General features: G+C 37.1%; 1 protein-coding gene across 1 annotated transcript in view; it reads right to left on the bottom strand.

Annotated features, from left to right (window-relative positions):
- Positions 1–15,441, bottom strand: part of LOC149323581 (tetratricopeptide repeat protein 39B-like) — an 87,828-nt gene that overhangs the window by 56,229 nt on the left and 16,158 nt on the right. Inside the window, exon 2 of the mRNA XM_089489471.1 lies at positions 5,421–5,455. Within this exon, the coding sequence (XP_089345597.1) occupies positions 5,421–5,455 (35 nt within the window). The remainder of the gene's footprint in view (positions 1–5,420; positions 5,456–15,441) is intronic.

Raw genomic sequence — 15,441 nt, 5'->3', positions numbered from 1 at the left:
GATCTGTGGAAAGGCAGGCTATAAATAAATATTTTATTTATTTATTTATTTTTAACATTAAAAGCACGCAAAATAAAATTAAAAAAAACTTGAGGCCTCTGGCCACTTACCACCACCACCACCACCACCTCCTCCTCCTGCTTCCCCCTTCTCCTCCTCCTCCTCCAGGCTATGGAATCCTGGGAACTGTAGCTCTGTGGACCATTCAGCCTCCTTTTGTCAAGAGAGCTCTGGTGCCATAAGAAACTACAATTCCCAGAATCCCATAGCACTGAGCCATGGATGTTTAAGGGGGGGTCAAACTATTTCTGCAGCCTTTTGCTACCCCAAAGCCCTTCCTATTTATAAGCAAGGCAAAATCTCTTCCTTCACCAAGCCATTGAAAACCAACCCAAGTGGAGGGCTGATTGCTTCATTCCCATTGGTCAGCTTCAGGAGAAATTTGCATATTACAAGTAAAGGTGTTTAGGGCCTCAAAAGCGATCCTGTGATAAAGAATTACAAGAACACTGACGCAGTATACATTTAAAAGATGAGGCGTTTAGACTCCCAATGAAACATGAACGATTTATGGCCTTTTTTTCTTTTCTCACTGTAACCTGGAAAGTAATGCCTCTTGCAGGGCATATATACCAACGTGGGCAGGCAAAAGCTCTGAGTGGAAGGTGTCCTGAAGACCTGCTCTCTAGGCTACGCCACGCAGGGAGGTGGGGAGGGTGGCGCACAGCCACGCAGGACGGCGGGGAGGGTGGGGTGGGGCTGCGCTGCGCTGCGCTGCGCTGGGAGGCAGGGAGGGCAGGGCTTCCCCCTTCACCTCCTCCGCCCCAGGCCTGGTTTTTGGCAGCACGATCGCGGAGCCGCCTCCAGGGCCTCGCTGGGGGGGGGGGGGGAATCCCGGGGCGGGGCCAAACCGGGGCGGGACCGTGCGGACCAGCCCCAAACCGGGAAAGTCCCGCCCCCAGGCGGGATATGGCAAGCCTCTCTTCACAATTTAAGCCAAAATAGGGTTCAGTATGACATGTGTGAGAGCAAGCATGGTGCAGTGGTTTGAGTGTTGGATTAGGACTCCAGCATACCAAATTCCACATTCAGTGACCAGAGTTCAATTCCACATTCAGTGATGGAAACCTACTGGGTGACTTTGAGCAAGTCACATTTTCTCAGCCTGAGAGAAAGAAACAACAAACTTCCTTTAAATAAATTTTGCTGAGAAAACTCCATAAATAAATTAAGTTTAGGGTTTCCAAGCTGGAGAAGATGCACAACAAAACAACAATAACAACAAATTTATATAATCAACAATCATAAAATTTGATTTTAAAAGCATCTTTCCAAGTCCTCCAGGATTAAGTCTGGGCAAGGAGGGGAAGGGAAAAACATTAAATTCCCAAGGTCATCCTGGCTAGATGCTGAAGCCAGTCAAACATAGGAGGAAAAAAACCCAAAAAATGGGTATACTATATATCACTAAGTACAAATGATAATGAATAAAGAGATGCTACAAAAATTCTTAATCATTTGAACAATTCTAAATAAGCATAAAATGATGATGTAATTGCAATTGAAGAATAACAAATGTAAATAAAATTTCAATCAAAAAACACCTTGTATATGGTGCTAAGATGACAAATTCTTCTGTGCTACAAGGAGCCCTCCCTCCATGGCAACGGTCATCTTCTGGCCTGGGAGGAAGTGAAAAGGCTGGCCCATCTCCCTCAGGGCTAGCCACAAGAAGAAGGGTGTATTTTTATTTTTATGTATTTTATTTTTATGTATTTTTATTGCTGTAACCCACCCAGATTCCTTGTGATTGGGTGGGCTATAAATAAATAAATAAATAAATAATAATAATAATTATTATTATTATTATTATTATTATTACACCGATGACTTCATGACAGTCAATATAGGTTGAACTCTATTTACATTTGTTGTTCTCCAATAGCAATTACATCATCATTTTATGTTTATTTAGAATTGTTCAAGTGTATATATATTGGTTAAAAAAAATTGTAGCATCTCTTTATTCATTATCATTCGTACTTAGTGAGATACAGTATACCCATGTATTGTTTTTTTCTCATATGTTTGACTAGTTACTATGTAAGCCTCCTGTTGTGTTGGTTTCCTTAGATGCTGAAGCCATCAGACCCATACTTAGATTGAAGCCACAAGACGCAATCTGAAGACTTGGAAGAATCACCTTGAGGCATGTGAAAATGATTGTCTAAAGCAGTTTTTAAGGGGCGGTGGGAAGATCCAGGGGAGTGGTGAAGAAAAAACATATGGCAGGGCGATAGTGAGGGAAAAGGGGCAGGACTGTTCTTCAGTCAAAGTATTGCACAAGAAAGCAGTAACTTTTAGGGCCCATAGTAGAGATGAAGAGTTAAAGCGTGGTGGCAAGAAGAAGCTTCCACATTTGGTACCCTGTTTAAGTTTTCTGAGCTTTGCCAGGATTTAGGTGGCAGGTTGGAACTGCACTGCTGCCCTTGCTTTCTTCTGCTGAACAGGCTGAGAGAAGAGCTAGCAGAAGAAACTTATGTTTGCAGGAGGGATGACAACTTGAAGCAATGTGGGGAAGACACTTCTCTGAGACCGAGTCTTTGAAAGACTCCTTTGCCTCTTTCAGACCAAGAGTCTTTCCTTGCCAGTGAGACTAATGTGAAGCGGCCTGCGGCCCTATATGTCCCAGCAAAGGAATGAGAGTCCTTATTTGCACTCAGTTAAGCAGTGACCAAGAAACCTCTCCCCAAAGCCAGCCTTTGCTGCAAGGCCTTGCGCCTGATCACCATGGGAGCAGCAACCAAGTAGACAGCCTTGCTTTTACTGTAGGGCTGACACAGGCTAAAGAGAAGAGCAAGCCCAGGCCACTGCTATATTCACACACGAAAGGCTAAGGTGGAGGAGAAGGAGGTGGTGAAGGTGGAAGCTGGGCATGGCTGAAGGAGACACTGTTGGCGGCTGCATAAAGAGTAAACCAAATATCAAGACATAGGCACTGACAGGCGCTAGAGTTGTCACCCAAGAGGAAAAAGTGTGCTATACTGAAAAAAAGTTTGGGAACCACTGGTCCAAAGAGATCCAGTGTCTAAAGAGAGTGTGAGAGATCTTGTACAATCATTTTAGACAATTGTTTCTATAACGCCCAAAGTGAAACTGATGATATCAATAAACTGGAAAACATGTAAACAGTACAAGATTCTTACAGACCAGAAAATACCATGCAACCTTTCTAATCTTCAAGGCCTCCTCATTAGGCTAGATGTTTGAGAAAGGAAGAGTCTGGTTGATGTAAGTACCATGGATTCTGCATTATGCCACAATCTTATTAACACCAAAGATTAACAGCCCCCGATAAGTGAGTAAACATTTTAGTAAATTGATATACAGTCCGTCCTCGCCTTACGCGGGGGATCCGTTCCGGATCCCTCCGCGTAAGGCGAATTCCGCTTATGCTCGAGCCCCATTGGAAACAATGGGGCTCATGCGCGGCGGCATGGGCGCGCACGGGGCGCAAGCGCCCATTCAATTGAATGGGACGCACCGCCTGTTCCGCCCCGCGTGCGCACCACGGCTTGAGCACATACGCTCAAGTCCGCGTATGGCGCACACGCATATGGCGCGGGTGCACTGTATGTATTAGTTTATGTAACACAAATACAATTATGATCATGTTTCATGTATACTCTTTATTCTACCGACTAACACAGCTATATCTTTGAATTCTATCACTATTGGAAACCTGGATATTTGTGGTTTTCATTCTATGAGTATATAATGCTACCATTGTTACCCAAGTAAAATGCCTGAAAGCAACTCTCTCATGGCCAAGAACAATGTTATTGAAGATGGTAATACAGCATTCTACCTGCTTCTTACAATTATAGTGTATCAATCCATAGCATTTCTACAAAGCATATCTGAATTTCACTTTATTTTCCAACGAAATCTACCTTTCCTTTCAAAACTCTTATCTCCAAGAACTGGTAGCTCTAGATCTCTTTGAAATAACTTTTCTGTTATGTGGCCTCCCAGATACATAACCCATATTAAACCTACATTTAATCATTCTTTGAGCAGACCCACTGAAATTAATGAAAAATCCAGTCCATTATATATGAGACGGAATATTTATCATTGATGAAATATTCTTCAAAGGTTGTAAAATTCATGAAAACAGATGGTGCTTTGCTTAATTTACTTTGCCCAAACCCCAGATTCTATCACACCAAAGTACTAAAACTATCAGTAGCATCAGGGCACTAGGATCTTTGCTACTGTCAGAAAAAGTGCTACATATTTTCTGGAAAAATGTCCTGTTTGTTCTGCTAACTTTCTGCTTTTCCAGAAGAACATACAGTGAACATGGTCTCACACACATAACATGAATCCTATGCCCAAACAATAACTTTGGCCAGATAGGATGTAATACCACACATACATGATGTTCCCCTAACACTTTGGGTGCACAATCTAGAATGGTCTGTGCTTTTAAGGGGTGTATATTTCTATATTCATTTCCGCAAACATTCAGTATTACTTGAATGAGCATGCCATGTGTTCAAACCTCAATGAAGTGCTGGACCAGATTCAGTGCTGTGACATCCCCAAAAGGCTACTCTCCTGAGGGTCTAGATGTGTGATTTGGGGTAGCCAAAAGCTGTTGTTGATGTAGACATCCTAACTAATATTTTGGCTATTATTAGCACAGTGGCAGTACACTCAACAATATCTTATGCCCAAAATGTTGTGATGAATTAAACAGCATGCCAAACAGTACACTCTGCTGATGGTGTATGTGAAAGAGAAGTGTTCAAAGCTTACTGAAGGGTGCACATCTCCAGTTCTGTATTTATTGTCACATACAGTATATCAGCTATTATTGGCATGGGAGTGCAATGGTTGCTTGCACATTACTTCACAACAACGTATTGATCATATGTTAACAACTAACCCATCAAAAAGGTCATGGGTTTATGATTTCTGGGTCTTTGGTGTTTAGAGTATACGCACATCCCAGTTTTCTATTCATTTATACAGTATGTATTTTTGACTATTATTGCCATTGTACTTTTGACAGTAAAAGGGACATGGTGGGTCAGTGGCTAAGACACTGACTCTGACGACTGCAAGATAATATGCAGCAGTGTTTGGGGAAAACTCAGGTTTTTTTAAAAAAAATACTGTCATTTTGGTTTAAACTTTTTTTGCATTAATGTTTTAATGAAAAAACTGAATCCTGCTTATTATATTAATACTGTAAGACATTATTTTATGTATTAAAAGAAGTATGTATGGCAGCAGAGGGTGTGGGGGAAACAGAAAAGTTAGCACTACATTTAAATTATGGTACTTCCAACTTCTGCCCTTCTTCCCATCATCTCCACTGGGTGAATGCGGTAATAAAAAATTATACTCACACTGGGATGTTTTCAAAGGCATCTTCAAAGTTTTCCTGAAAAAATAAGAAGAACACTTTGTTAGTAAGGGCAGTTAAAGTGGTCTCAAACTGGATTATTTCTGCAGTGTGTTTTGGACCATTATCTTGCTATATATGAAGAATTAAACAAGTGCTTTATATAGATGCTACATTTTTTTAAAAAAATTATTAAAATTTAATATTAAAAGACCACAAACAATCACAACAAAAACAAACAAAACATAACAGTTAACAATCAAACAATAGTTATACTTAATGCAAATAAATAAAACTAGTACATGTAACTATCCTAAATAGTGATAATGAATATAAAATTTGCTAATTCAAATCTAGCTCACTTTTTCTTTCTTAATACTTCCTTATGATTACTTTCATTTTTTCTCTAAAGAGGTTGTGATAGTTTTCCCTTTCACCTTATACATCATTGTATCATTGAAAAAATAAAGATTATTTCAATAATCTTTATTTTTTGAAATAATCTTTATTTTTTTTATAAATAAAGATGGGAGAAACTCTGGAAGAGAAAAATTAAACAAATTATAATGTGGAATTAAAAGAAAATATTTATAAATCTATGTACAGATGGTACCTAACCCCATATAAATTGGCAAAAATGTTTAAACAGAATAAAAATACTTGTTGGAAGTGTCAAAATGAACCTGGAATTTATTTACATATGTGGTGGAATTGCGCTAAAACCAAAAGATTTTGGAAAAATATTCATTCAGAATTAAAGAAAACATTAAAATTTAAAGATGGACCAAATGCTAAAATGTAGCTCTTGAATATGCCAGGCAACTTAAGAATAGAGAGAAGATTTTATTATATGCAATAATAGCAGCAAGAACGGCATTTGCCAGATACTGGAAAAAAGAAGACTGCCCAACAATTGAAGAATGGCAACTAAAAATGACCGATTTTTATGAAATGGAAAATTATTATTTTTATAAAAAATGGATCTTTAGAAAACTTTTATGAAAACTAGGAAATATATGGGAAGAATATATTTGAAATTAAAAGAATGGAGAAATACACCTGGCTTTGGGAAAAGGATGAAATAGATAGATAGATAGATAGATAGATAGATAGATAGATAGATAGATAGATATCTCCAATGCGTGTGGTAGACCAATAATGAATAAAGTGTAAATTTAAATATATTGTTAAACAGCAGTAATATAGTGTAAGATATGTATAATATAAGAGAGTAGTTGTTAAGTAAGATGTTGGTATAAAAGTAATGAAGATAGAATGAAGAAATTAATGGTAAAGAAATTTACTGTAAGTAATGATAAGAGTTCAGTAAGCTATATGTAAGTAATTATTGGAGGAATTCAGCAACTAAGGAAGTACAACAAGGATAAAGAAAACAACACTAGGCAAATGCTTATTAGAAGATATATATTGTGTTATAAAGAATTCTATGTAATGTTCTTTTTTGTTTTTGTTTTTTGTAAATTACTTTTAATATCTCAATAAAAATTTTCTAAAAAAATAAAATAAAATAAAATTATTTAACGCTGGTAGTTAGAACAAATATTTATATCTACTGATTATTATCTTTTACAAATTAAATTAGTTTGATATTATTTTCTCCATATTTCCTAAGACTTTCCCATTCTAGTCCTGTTTTGTTTCTAGTTTTGTCTTTCATAATTGCCATTAGTATGCTTCTATGAGTTTGTGAAACCATTTATCATTTGAAGGGGTTTTCCATTTTCCAATATTGCACATATAAAATCCGTGCTATCGTGACCATGTATAAGATAATTCTCAATTATTCCACCTTAATCTTATTTTTGAGGGTTTCCAGCATATACAGTAGAAAAAGTAAAGGATCAAGCGGCATATCTAGTTCTAGTATTTCAGACATTTGTTTTTGGATTCTTTTCCAGAATTCTTATGCTTCCTTGCAATTCTACTATAAATGAATATAATTGACTTCAGATTTCTGATATTTCCAACATAATATTTTTCCTGTTTTGTAAATCTTGTTTAGTTTCCATGTGTCATATGCCACTGATTCATCGTTTTGAAAAAAAAAATCTTTGTCATTTTTACATAAAGTAAACTCATTTGTTACTTGCCATGTGTTCCCCAATTTTTGTAGGTCTATAGTTTTTTAAATATCTGTCCCCTTGGATCATAGCGTGTTTTATTTTTTCACTTTCTAAATCTCACTCTTTCAATACTTTATAATATTTTGCTATTTGTCCTTTTCCTTTTTCCATAAATATTTTATCTAATTCATTCTTTTCTCCTGTTAGTCCGAGTGTTTTATTATCTAATTTAAAGCGTTCTCTTAATTGTTGATATAGGAACCAGTCCTTGTTGATTTTTCCTACTTCACAATTTGTTCTTTCGGTTTCATTGTATAGTTCTTATTGTTATCTTTTGTTATTATATATTCATATTTAATCCATGGATCTTTATATAAATGCTACATTCACACTGAATGTATATTCCTTTTTGTGTACATATACTACTTTCACATATAGAATACATTTTTTCTGGACTTCTAAATAATGCTCAAATTCCTGGTAGCTGTTTTACCTGCTATTCTTGTGATCTTTCTGATATAGGATGGGGTACAATTTTTTAAATAAATAGTAAGTACAAAAAATAAATAGTGGTAGTACAGTGGATCCTTGTTATACGCTGGGGTTTGGTTCCAAGATCCCCCGTGTATAACAAAATCCGTGTATGCTCAAGTCCCATTATGTATAATGACATAGCAAAATGGTGTCCCTAATAAAAAATGGAACATCAAGGTAAATTTATACTTTTTGGGAACATTTTGGTGTCCCTAATAAAAAATGGAACATCAAGGTAAATTTATACTTTTTGGGAACATTTTCAAACCGTGTATGCTTGAATCCGTGTATAAAAAATCCGTGTATAAGAAGGGCCGACTGTATTATAAAAAAGAACCTTGCATTATCTTCATTTAACAAAATACACTGCCTGCCATTTAATAAAATACTGTGAACATTCACTGAGTGTATCATCATAGTGTGTTCCTTACTTCTTTTTTTACCATATTTTTACACCTTAACCTAAACAGAAAGACCTTCACGGTGCAATCTGAGTTTTTAAAAAAGATTTGTAAAAAAAAGGGAAAAAAAGAAAATCAGATGGCAAGACAAGATACCCTTTCTTTTAAAATACACCTGCAATTGGTTGAAATAAGCATTTGTTTATTGGTGCTGCAAACGTGTTGCTTTTTGACAAAAATAAAAGCAATCAGAAAAGGTGAAAGACCCAAATATGGGCAAAGTCAAACCCTACATAATAAACAAAATATGGTACACTGAAAGATGTAAATATGAGAATAAACAATAAAGCAAATGCAAGCAAGCAAATCCTTTTAGGATAGTGTGAAGACGCCAATTTTAATAGACTGTTTTTAAATATGGCTCTGTTGTAGTCTGCAAATCAATGAAGCAACACTAATTCTATGAATTGATTAAAATCTGAAATGTTAACCCTCAACATGTTTACCTATTCTAATTTTTAAAAAAACTCCAAAAATTAATGAGGAGGGGAAGAACTGGGATAAACACAGTCTAAAGAAAAGAGTCCAACTTAGGAAAGGCAAACTTATCACCTCATTTACATTACCTAGAAAAACAGAGTTTGAGGAACATAGTTTTGTCCAAGAAAAGTGTAACTGTGTTCTAAAAAACCAAGTTAGCCACTAACATTTAAAAAAACAAGTTCAAGGCACCAGTACTAAGTACCCCAAAAGCTATGAGTGCCCACACCTTGTCTATAAATCCGATTTATCACCCTATAAAATACACAGTTAAATAGTACAGCGCGCCTGCGTCATACGCGGCTTGAGCATACGCTCTCACACCGCAGGGCGTGCGTGGGGCGGAAGGGGCGGTGCATCCCATTCAATTGAATGGGTACGCATGCCCGTTGCGCCCTGCATGCCGCTGCGCCGCCGCACCGCCGTGCACGAGCCCCATTGTTTACAATGGGGCTTGAGCATAAGTGGAATTCGCCTTACGCGGAGGGATCCGGAACGGATCCCCGCGTAAGGCGAGGGCCCACTGTAATATGTTTATAAGTTCAATAATTCAATTCAAATAAAAAAATAATAGTTTGAGGAAAAGTTATGTTCTTAGTTGAATGCAATATTCATCAACAAACCGCTTCTCAACTACTACAAAGACTGTAACAAGTGACTGCCCATCCAAAAAATCAATGTGTAGTGATTGTTAGATAAATGCTGCTTTTACTTCATGAAAGAATACCACGCTAAGGACACACAACTAATCTGGGATTTGTTTGCTTTTGTATTTAAAGACAGAATAGGATAATGCATTACTCTGTTACCTAGACTCCATTTCACCTCTTATGAACTTAGGCCTGATGCACTAAAAAAAGAGGAGCAATTCTAAGAACTTGACCAATGAGACAATCTGTTACAGATACCTTTCCCTGGTGCGCCAGCAATTGGATGACTGTGTCACCCAAGGGCAATATTCAACTGTTACTTAGTCGAGACAGACACTAACAATGCACTTCTTTCTCCTGGCTGGCCTTTTGTGTAAAGTCAAGGTATCATTCTCTTTCAAGTCACAATACATATATTTTAAATCTATGGATATGCAGAAATAGCAAAATGATTGGTGGATGCCCATCACTTGATTTCAAGAGATTAAATAAATTGCCAAATTGCTGACAGTTTGGCACACTTGACCAAACTACAAACTACCAGTTTCTGGTAGTTGATTCAACTGGATGTATCAACGTAACACATTTACTATGCTGGAGCTTCATATACTACATATTAAACACTGTATTCAGAACTGGTCAAAGTTGAACAAGGATGCTGGAAAGCAGGAAAACTTCCAGAGAGAGTTACAAGGATTATAAAGGCAAAGGCAAGTGACAACTCAAAGAAAAATCTCGTTTATTCCGTTATGTACTCTCAAGATTAGAAAGAATCATTTACTCCAATGCAAACAAATAGCATCTTTGATGGCAAATGGCAGCCAAGGTGATTTTCACTGGCAACCTTGCATGATGCAATCTCAAACCTTTGGATGAGAAGCCAATCCAATATGTGATTACTTTCCCTGCCAATCAGAAGTGTTTGGTGTAACATGCTCTCTCACTCTTTGTTTGTTGTCCTGCCTTCAAAGTCATTTTTGAATGACCAAAGGTGTTCATGAGATTTTCTGAGGCTGAGAGTATGCAACTTACCCAAGGTCACCTAGTGGTCTTCCATGGTTGAGGAAGGACCTGAACCCTGATCTCTAAAGTTATAGTCCAACACTCAAACCATTATACCAGTGGTTTTCAGAGTTTTTACCCTTGTCACCCCCTTTACATCTACATCCAGACGTTGTCCCCCCATCCTGCTTGACATAATACAGTGGGCCCTTGGCATCCACTGGCGTTTGGTTCCAGGACTACCCATGGATGCCAAAATCTGTGGCTGCTCAGGTCCCATTAAATATTATGGCACTGTAAAATGATCTCCGTTATATACAATGGCAAAACCAAAGTTTGCTTTTGGAATTTGTGTTATTTTTTTAATATTTTCAAACCGTGGATGTTTGAATCCGTGGATGAGGAATCCATGGATATAGAGGGCAGACCGTATATGAATAAAGATATTTTGTTTAGTGTGCATATTTTCATTTACACATTCATATACACTCATCCCTCCATATTTGCGGATTTGATTATTCACGGATTTGATTAATATGTTCTCTCTAGGAATATCTAGGTCCTCCAATGCAACTCTATAGTCAACTTTAACAAAAAGTTGCACTGAAAGACCTAGAGATTCCTAAAGAGAATACTCTGCTACGCCTTTGTAGCTCCTCCAGCGGAGTCCTATGGTCAGTGTCTGTCGGACGTTAACCACAGAGTTGAACTGGAGGACCTAGAGGTTCCTAGAGAGGTGTCCTCTCAGGTAAAAACATGGTGTTTTTCTTATTTGCAGTTTTTCCATATTCACAAGGGTCTTCTGCCCCTAACCCTAGCAAATATAGAGGAACAAGTGTATATTGACATTTTATTATAAGGAAAAAGCTCTCCTCCTTCTTCTCGTTCAGGCAGAGACTTCAAGCACCCTCCTTGCCTTTCTCTTCCCTTACAGGACAGAAAAGGTTTGGGAGGCAGGCGGGCAGGAATCGGGCTCCAAGTCTCACACCCCCCTTGAGCAATTCTCATACCTCCCTGGGTGTCCCACCCCACAATTTGAGAACCACAGCACTATACCATGCTGACTCTCTCTTTTCCCTCCCCCCCCCCTATATATAAACACACACACAAGCATAAACACACAAAGACATTTATACTTCACATTTCAGGCACAAAGTATTTAAAGATGGACTGGCAGAAACGTGTGGGCTACTAATGTTCTAGACTTATCTGCGAGGCTCTACTTTTAAGTCGCACTGATCAACAATGGGAGGGATTTAAGCATGTGTTTAATTCTAATGAGATATAGAAACTGGATTAAATTCATCTGGATGAACTTCAGTTAGATTAAAGTCTTCACTGACATTTTTTATAAATAAAAAAAGGTTTGAGAACTTTTATAAAGAAAACCATGTCTGTACACTAGATGATGATGAGTTAAAACTGATTTTTATTTAGCCTTTGCTCAAAACGAGTTATCTAAAAACATCAATATAATAGGAATATAGAGGTTAAAGTCTAAGTGTCAAAATATAGTCCATTTACTATCTGATAATTTTGTTACACTGGTCTGAATATTGCAAGTAGATGACAATCAGCATGAAGAACATATGCAACTGTAAAAATCCAGTTAAACCTACCTGCCTGTGTGCAACTAATTGACACTTAGCACTAAAGTAGCTGGCACTATTAAGCTGTTCTGTTAAGCTTAAAAGTCTCTGTAAAACCTTGAGGAAAGGGATGGCTCCAGCTCAGTGTCTGTGTCTTTTAATGTAATTTGGATTAAAGCTCTATATCTGGACACAGCTTTGATTTTGACAAGAGACAACACAGAATACCCAACTGATTTTAGAAGAGATTCAGTGTGTTCAGTCTGAAGCATATGGAATGGAAAATATAAGAGTTCATTTCCTTTTGCTGGATGTGGACTTGCTAAATACAGCTGTTTACACTGTAAACCACTTGCTTTCAAATCTGACATTTTCTTCTTGCAATTACATTGAAAACACTTGGCAAAAGAAGTCTTATGTTCTCTAATAATAATAATAAATAATAATAAATCTTGAGACGCATGCTTTAGTAAACATTAAAACATGATTTTCACAAAATAATTAAATATTGCTTGGAACTGGGTATAAAATAGACCCCTCTATGAACCCTTTGTACACGGAGAATTAACAAACAGATCAGTAAGAAAGCTAAAGGGAAGGAACGAGGCTATGCAAATTAAGTCTAACTACACCAAATGGCCAGAATGGAGTTAACACAAAATATTTGTGGGTACACTTTTGTAAAGTTCCAGAATAAAGGCAAGGTACTAATAATAGTTGTAGAAGTGGCAACGAGAGCCAGTGTGGCATTGGGCTACAGCTCCAGATACCAGGAGAGAAGTCCATGCTCAGCCATGGAAACCCACTGGTTAATCTTGGGCAAACCACACTCTCTCAGAGGAAGGCTAAGGCAAACCCTCTCTAAATAAATCTTGTCAAGAAAACCCTGCGACAGTGTTACCTTAGGGTCACCATCAGTCAAAAACAAACTGTTTTAGAACTTACCATTAGGCCAATTAGGATATGAAAACCTGGGGGGAAACATAAGCTTCAAAACTGGCCCAGAGTGTTATCCTTACCTTAGTCTAAGCTTAGTAACAAAGCAATTTCTTTCAGCTCATTCAAGTCCACTGGTAATACACCTTCTGCTTGGCTTGCTTCCAACTCGTATTATTTTGTCCTAGTACGCTGAGTTCATTACTATAACTAACCTGGCTTCTAGCTTTTCATTTCTAGTTCTCTTCTGTTCTGCACTGTTCAAACCTGCAATCGATCAGGACAGCAGAATTTTGTAAAAGTGCGAAAGGACCTTCTGACTCTCCTTCCTAGAACTTCTGAACAAAAGGCAACCATTTCAAGAACTCTCATACTCACAAACACTGAGGAAGGTTGAACATTTAATTCACACCCTCCAAATCAGGTCTTTGAACAGCACAGTAAAGCAATGGGTCTAGATGAAATTTCCTGTGAATGAAGATTCCACATGGTTCCCAGTTAAACATAGATGGCAAGGAACCAGTTTGGGGTAAATTATAGCAATGGTTAAGAAACTGTGTTCTATATGTAGTCCTCAGAGCCCCCCTGGGGACTCCAGACCCCACCTAACTGGCCAAAAACAACCTGAAACCAGCTGCAAATACAGCAGTTTACATCTCCCAACCCAAAAGCATTCCAACAGTAAAAACACAGCCAAAATGGTAGATGGATGCGACATGATGTCAACTGAATACAACGAGGGTGGAACTCAATCCTATGCAGTTGTCCATCCAGGAGATACTCCTTAAAATTTCCTGATACTAGGACACTGTCCCCGCACAGATTTATTAGACAGGATTGCCATCTTAACAAATTATGCCACACTAAGTATGAGCAATTACTGTAATTCCTTTGTTCAATGAATTTAAAGGGTATTTAAACTATTAATTCCACCATCTTACAAGCCACTGGTGGCAAGGGGCAGGGAGATATTGGATTTCCCTCAGTAACAACCAGTGTGGTAAAAGGGATTTGTTCTGTGAAGTAACAGAACAAAACAGAATAAAATGTAACAGAATAGAAATTAAGCAAACACATATAACAGTGAACAAAAGAAACAAGATTAAAGATTATTAAAACCAAATGGCAACAATTACAAGAAAAACAGCAACTACTCAAGCAGCACAAACTACAGCTCAAATACAAAGAAGATCTTCAACTGAACAAACATCCATACTAGACAAAATTTTAAAAATTAAGAGATGAAATGCAACAAAATTTAAAACAAGAAATTAAAGATTTAAGAACAGAAAACAAAAACTTACTTACAGAAACAAGACATGAAAAAAGAGATAAAAGGTGTAATAAAAACCATAGATGAAGTCAAAAAAGAAATTAAACAACACAATATTAGATAAACTTGTAATCAAAACAAGGTGATATGATAGCCCTGTTTAAATACTTGAAGGGATGTCATATTGAGGAGGGAGCAAGTTTGTTTTCTGCTGCTCCAGAGAACAGGATCCAGAGCAATGGATGCAAGTTACAGGAAAAGAGATTCCATATCAATGTTAGGAGGAACTTCCTGACAGTGAAGGCTGTTCAACAGTGAAACAAACTCCCTTGGAATGCAGTTGAGTCTCCTTTCTTAGAGGTCTTTAAACAGAGGCTGGATGGCCATCTGCTGGGGATGCTTTGATTTAGATTTCCTGCATGGCAGGGGGTTGGAGTGGATGGCCCTTGTGGTCTCTTCCAACTCTATGATTCTATGAAAACAAAACTCTTAGAAGAAACTACAAAAGAACTAAAAACAAATCAAGGAAGAGATTTAGATCTAAAAGTACTGAAAGATTTAAAACACAAAGAAAAACTGTCTAAAAATAGGGTTAAAGGAAATGAGAAATGAAAACTTATATGATCATTTAACTCCAATCTTGGCAGATTATATAGATACATCAATACAAGAATTTACAAAGGAAATCAATAAAACTTTCAGAAATAATTCAAAAATTGCAAGAAAGAAAAATCTCCCAAGGGACGTGAAAATTTATTTTGTAAGAAAGAAAGTACAAGAAAAAATATTATTACAGAACTACCACAAAAAATTATTCACAGAAGTGACAGAACTAAAAATTTATAAAGTCATCCCAATAAGGATTTTGAAAAAAAGAAGAGAATATACATTTTTGACTTCACAACTGAACAAGAGAAAAATTGCATATAAATGGGAAAGACTGGAAGGTATTTTCATAAAATATAAAGAAAATGGTATAAATTAAATTCTACACAAAAAAGCTAAAGATTTTTGGG

The sequence above is a fragment of the Sceloporus occidentalis genome, unplaced genomic scaffold (genome assembly GCF_023333645.1).
Source record: "Sceloporus occidentalis isolate IW3139 unplaced genomic scaffold, rSceOcc1.0.p SCAF_1, whole genome shotgun sequence".
Classification (NCBI taxonomy): domain Eukaryota; kingdom Metazoa; phylum Chordata; class Lepidosauria; order Squamata; family Phrynosomatidae; genus Sceloporus; species Sceloporus occidentalis.
The sequence above is the reverse complement of the archived record's forward strand: the minus strand, read 5'-3'. Positions and strand labels throughout refer to the sequence as shown.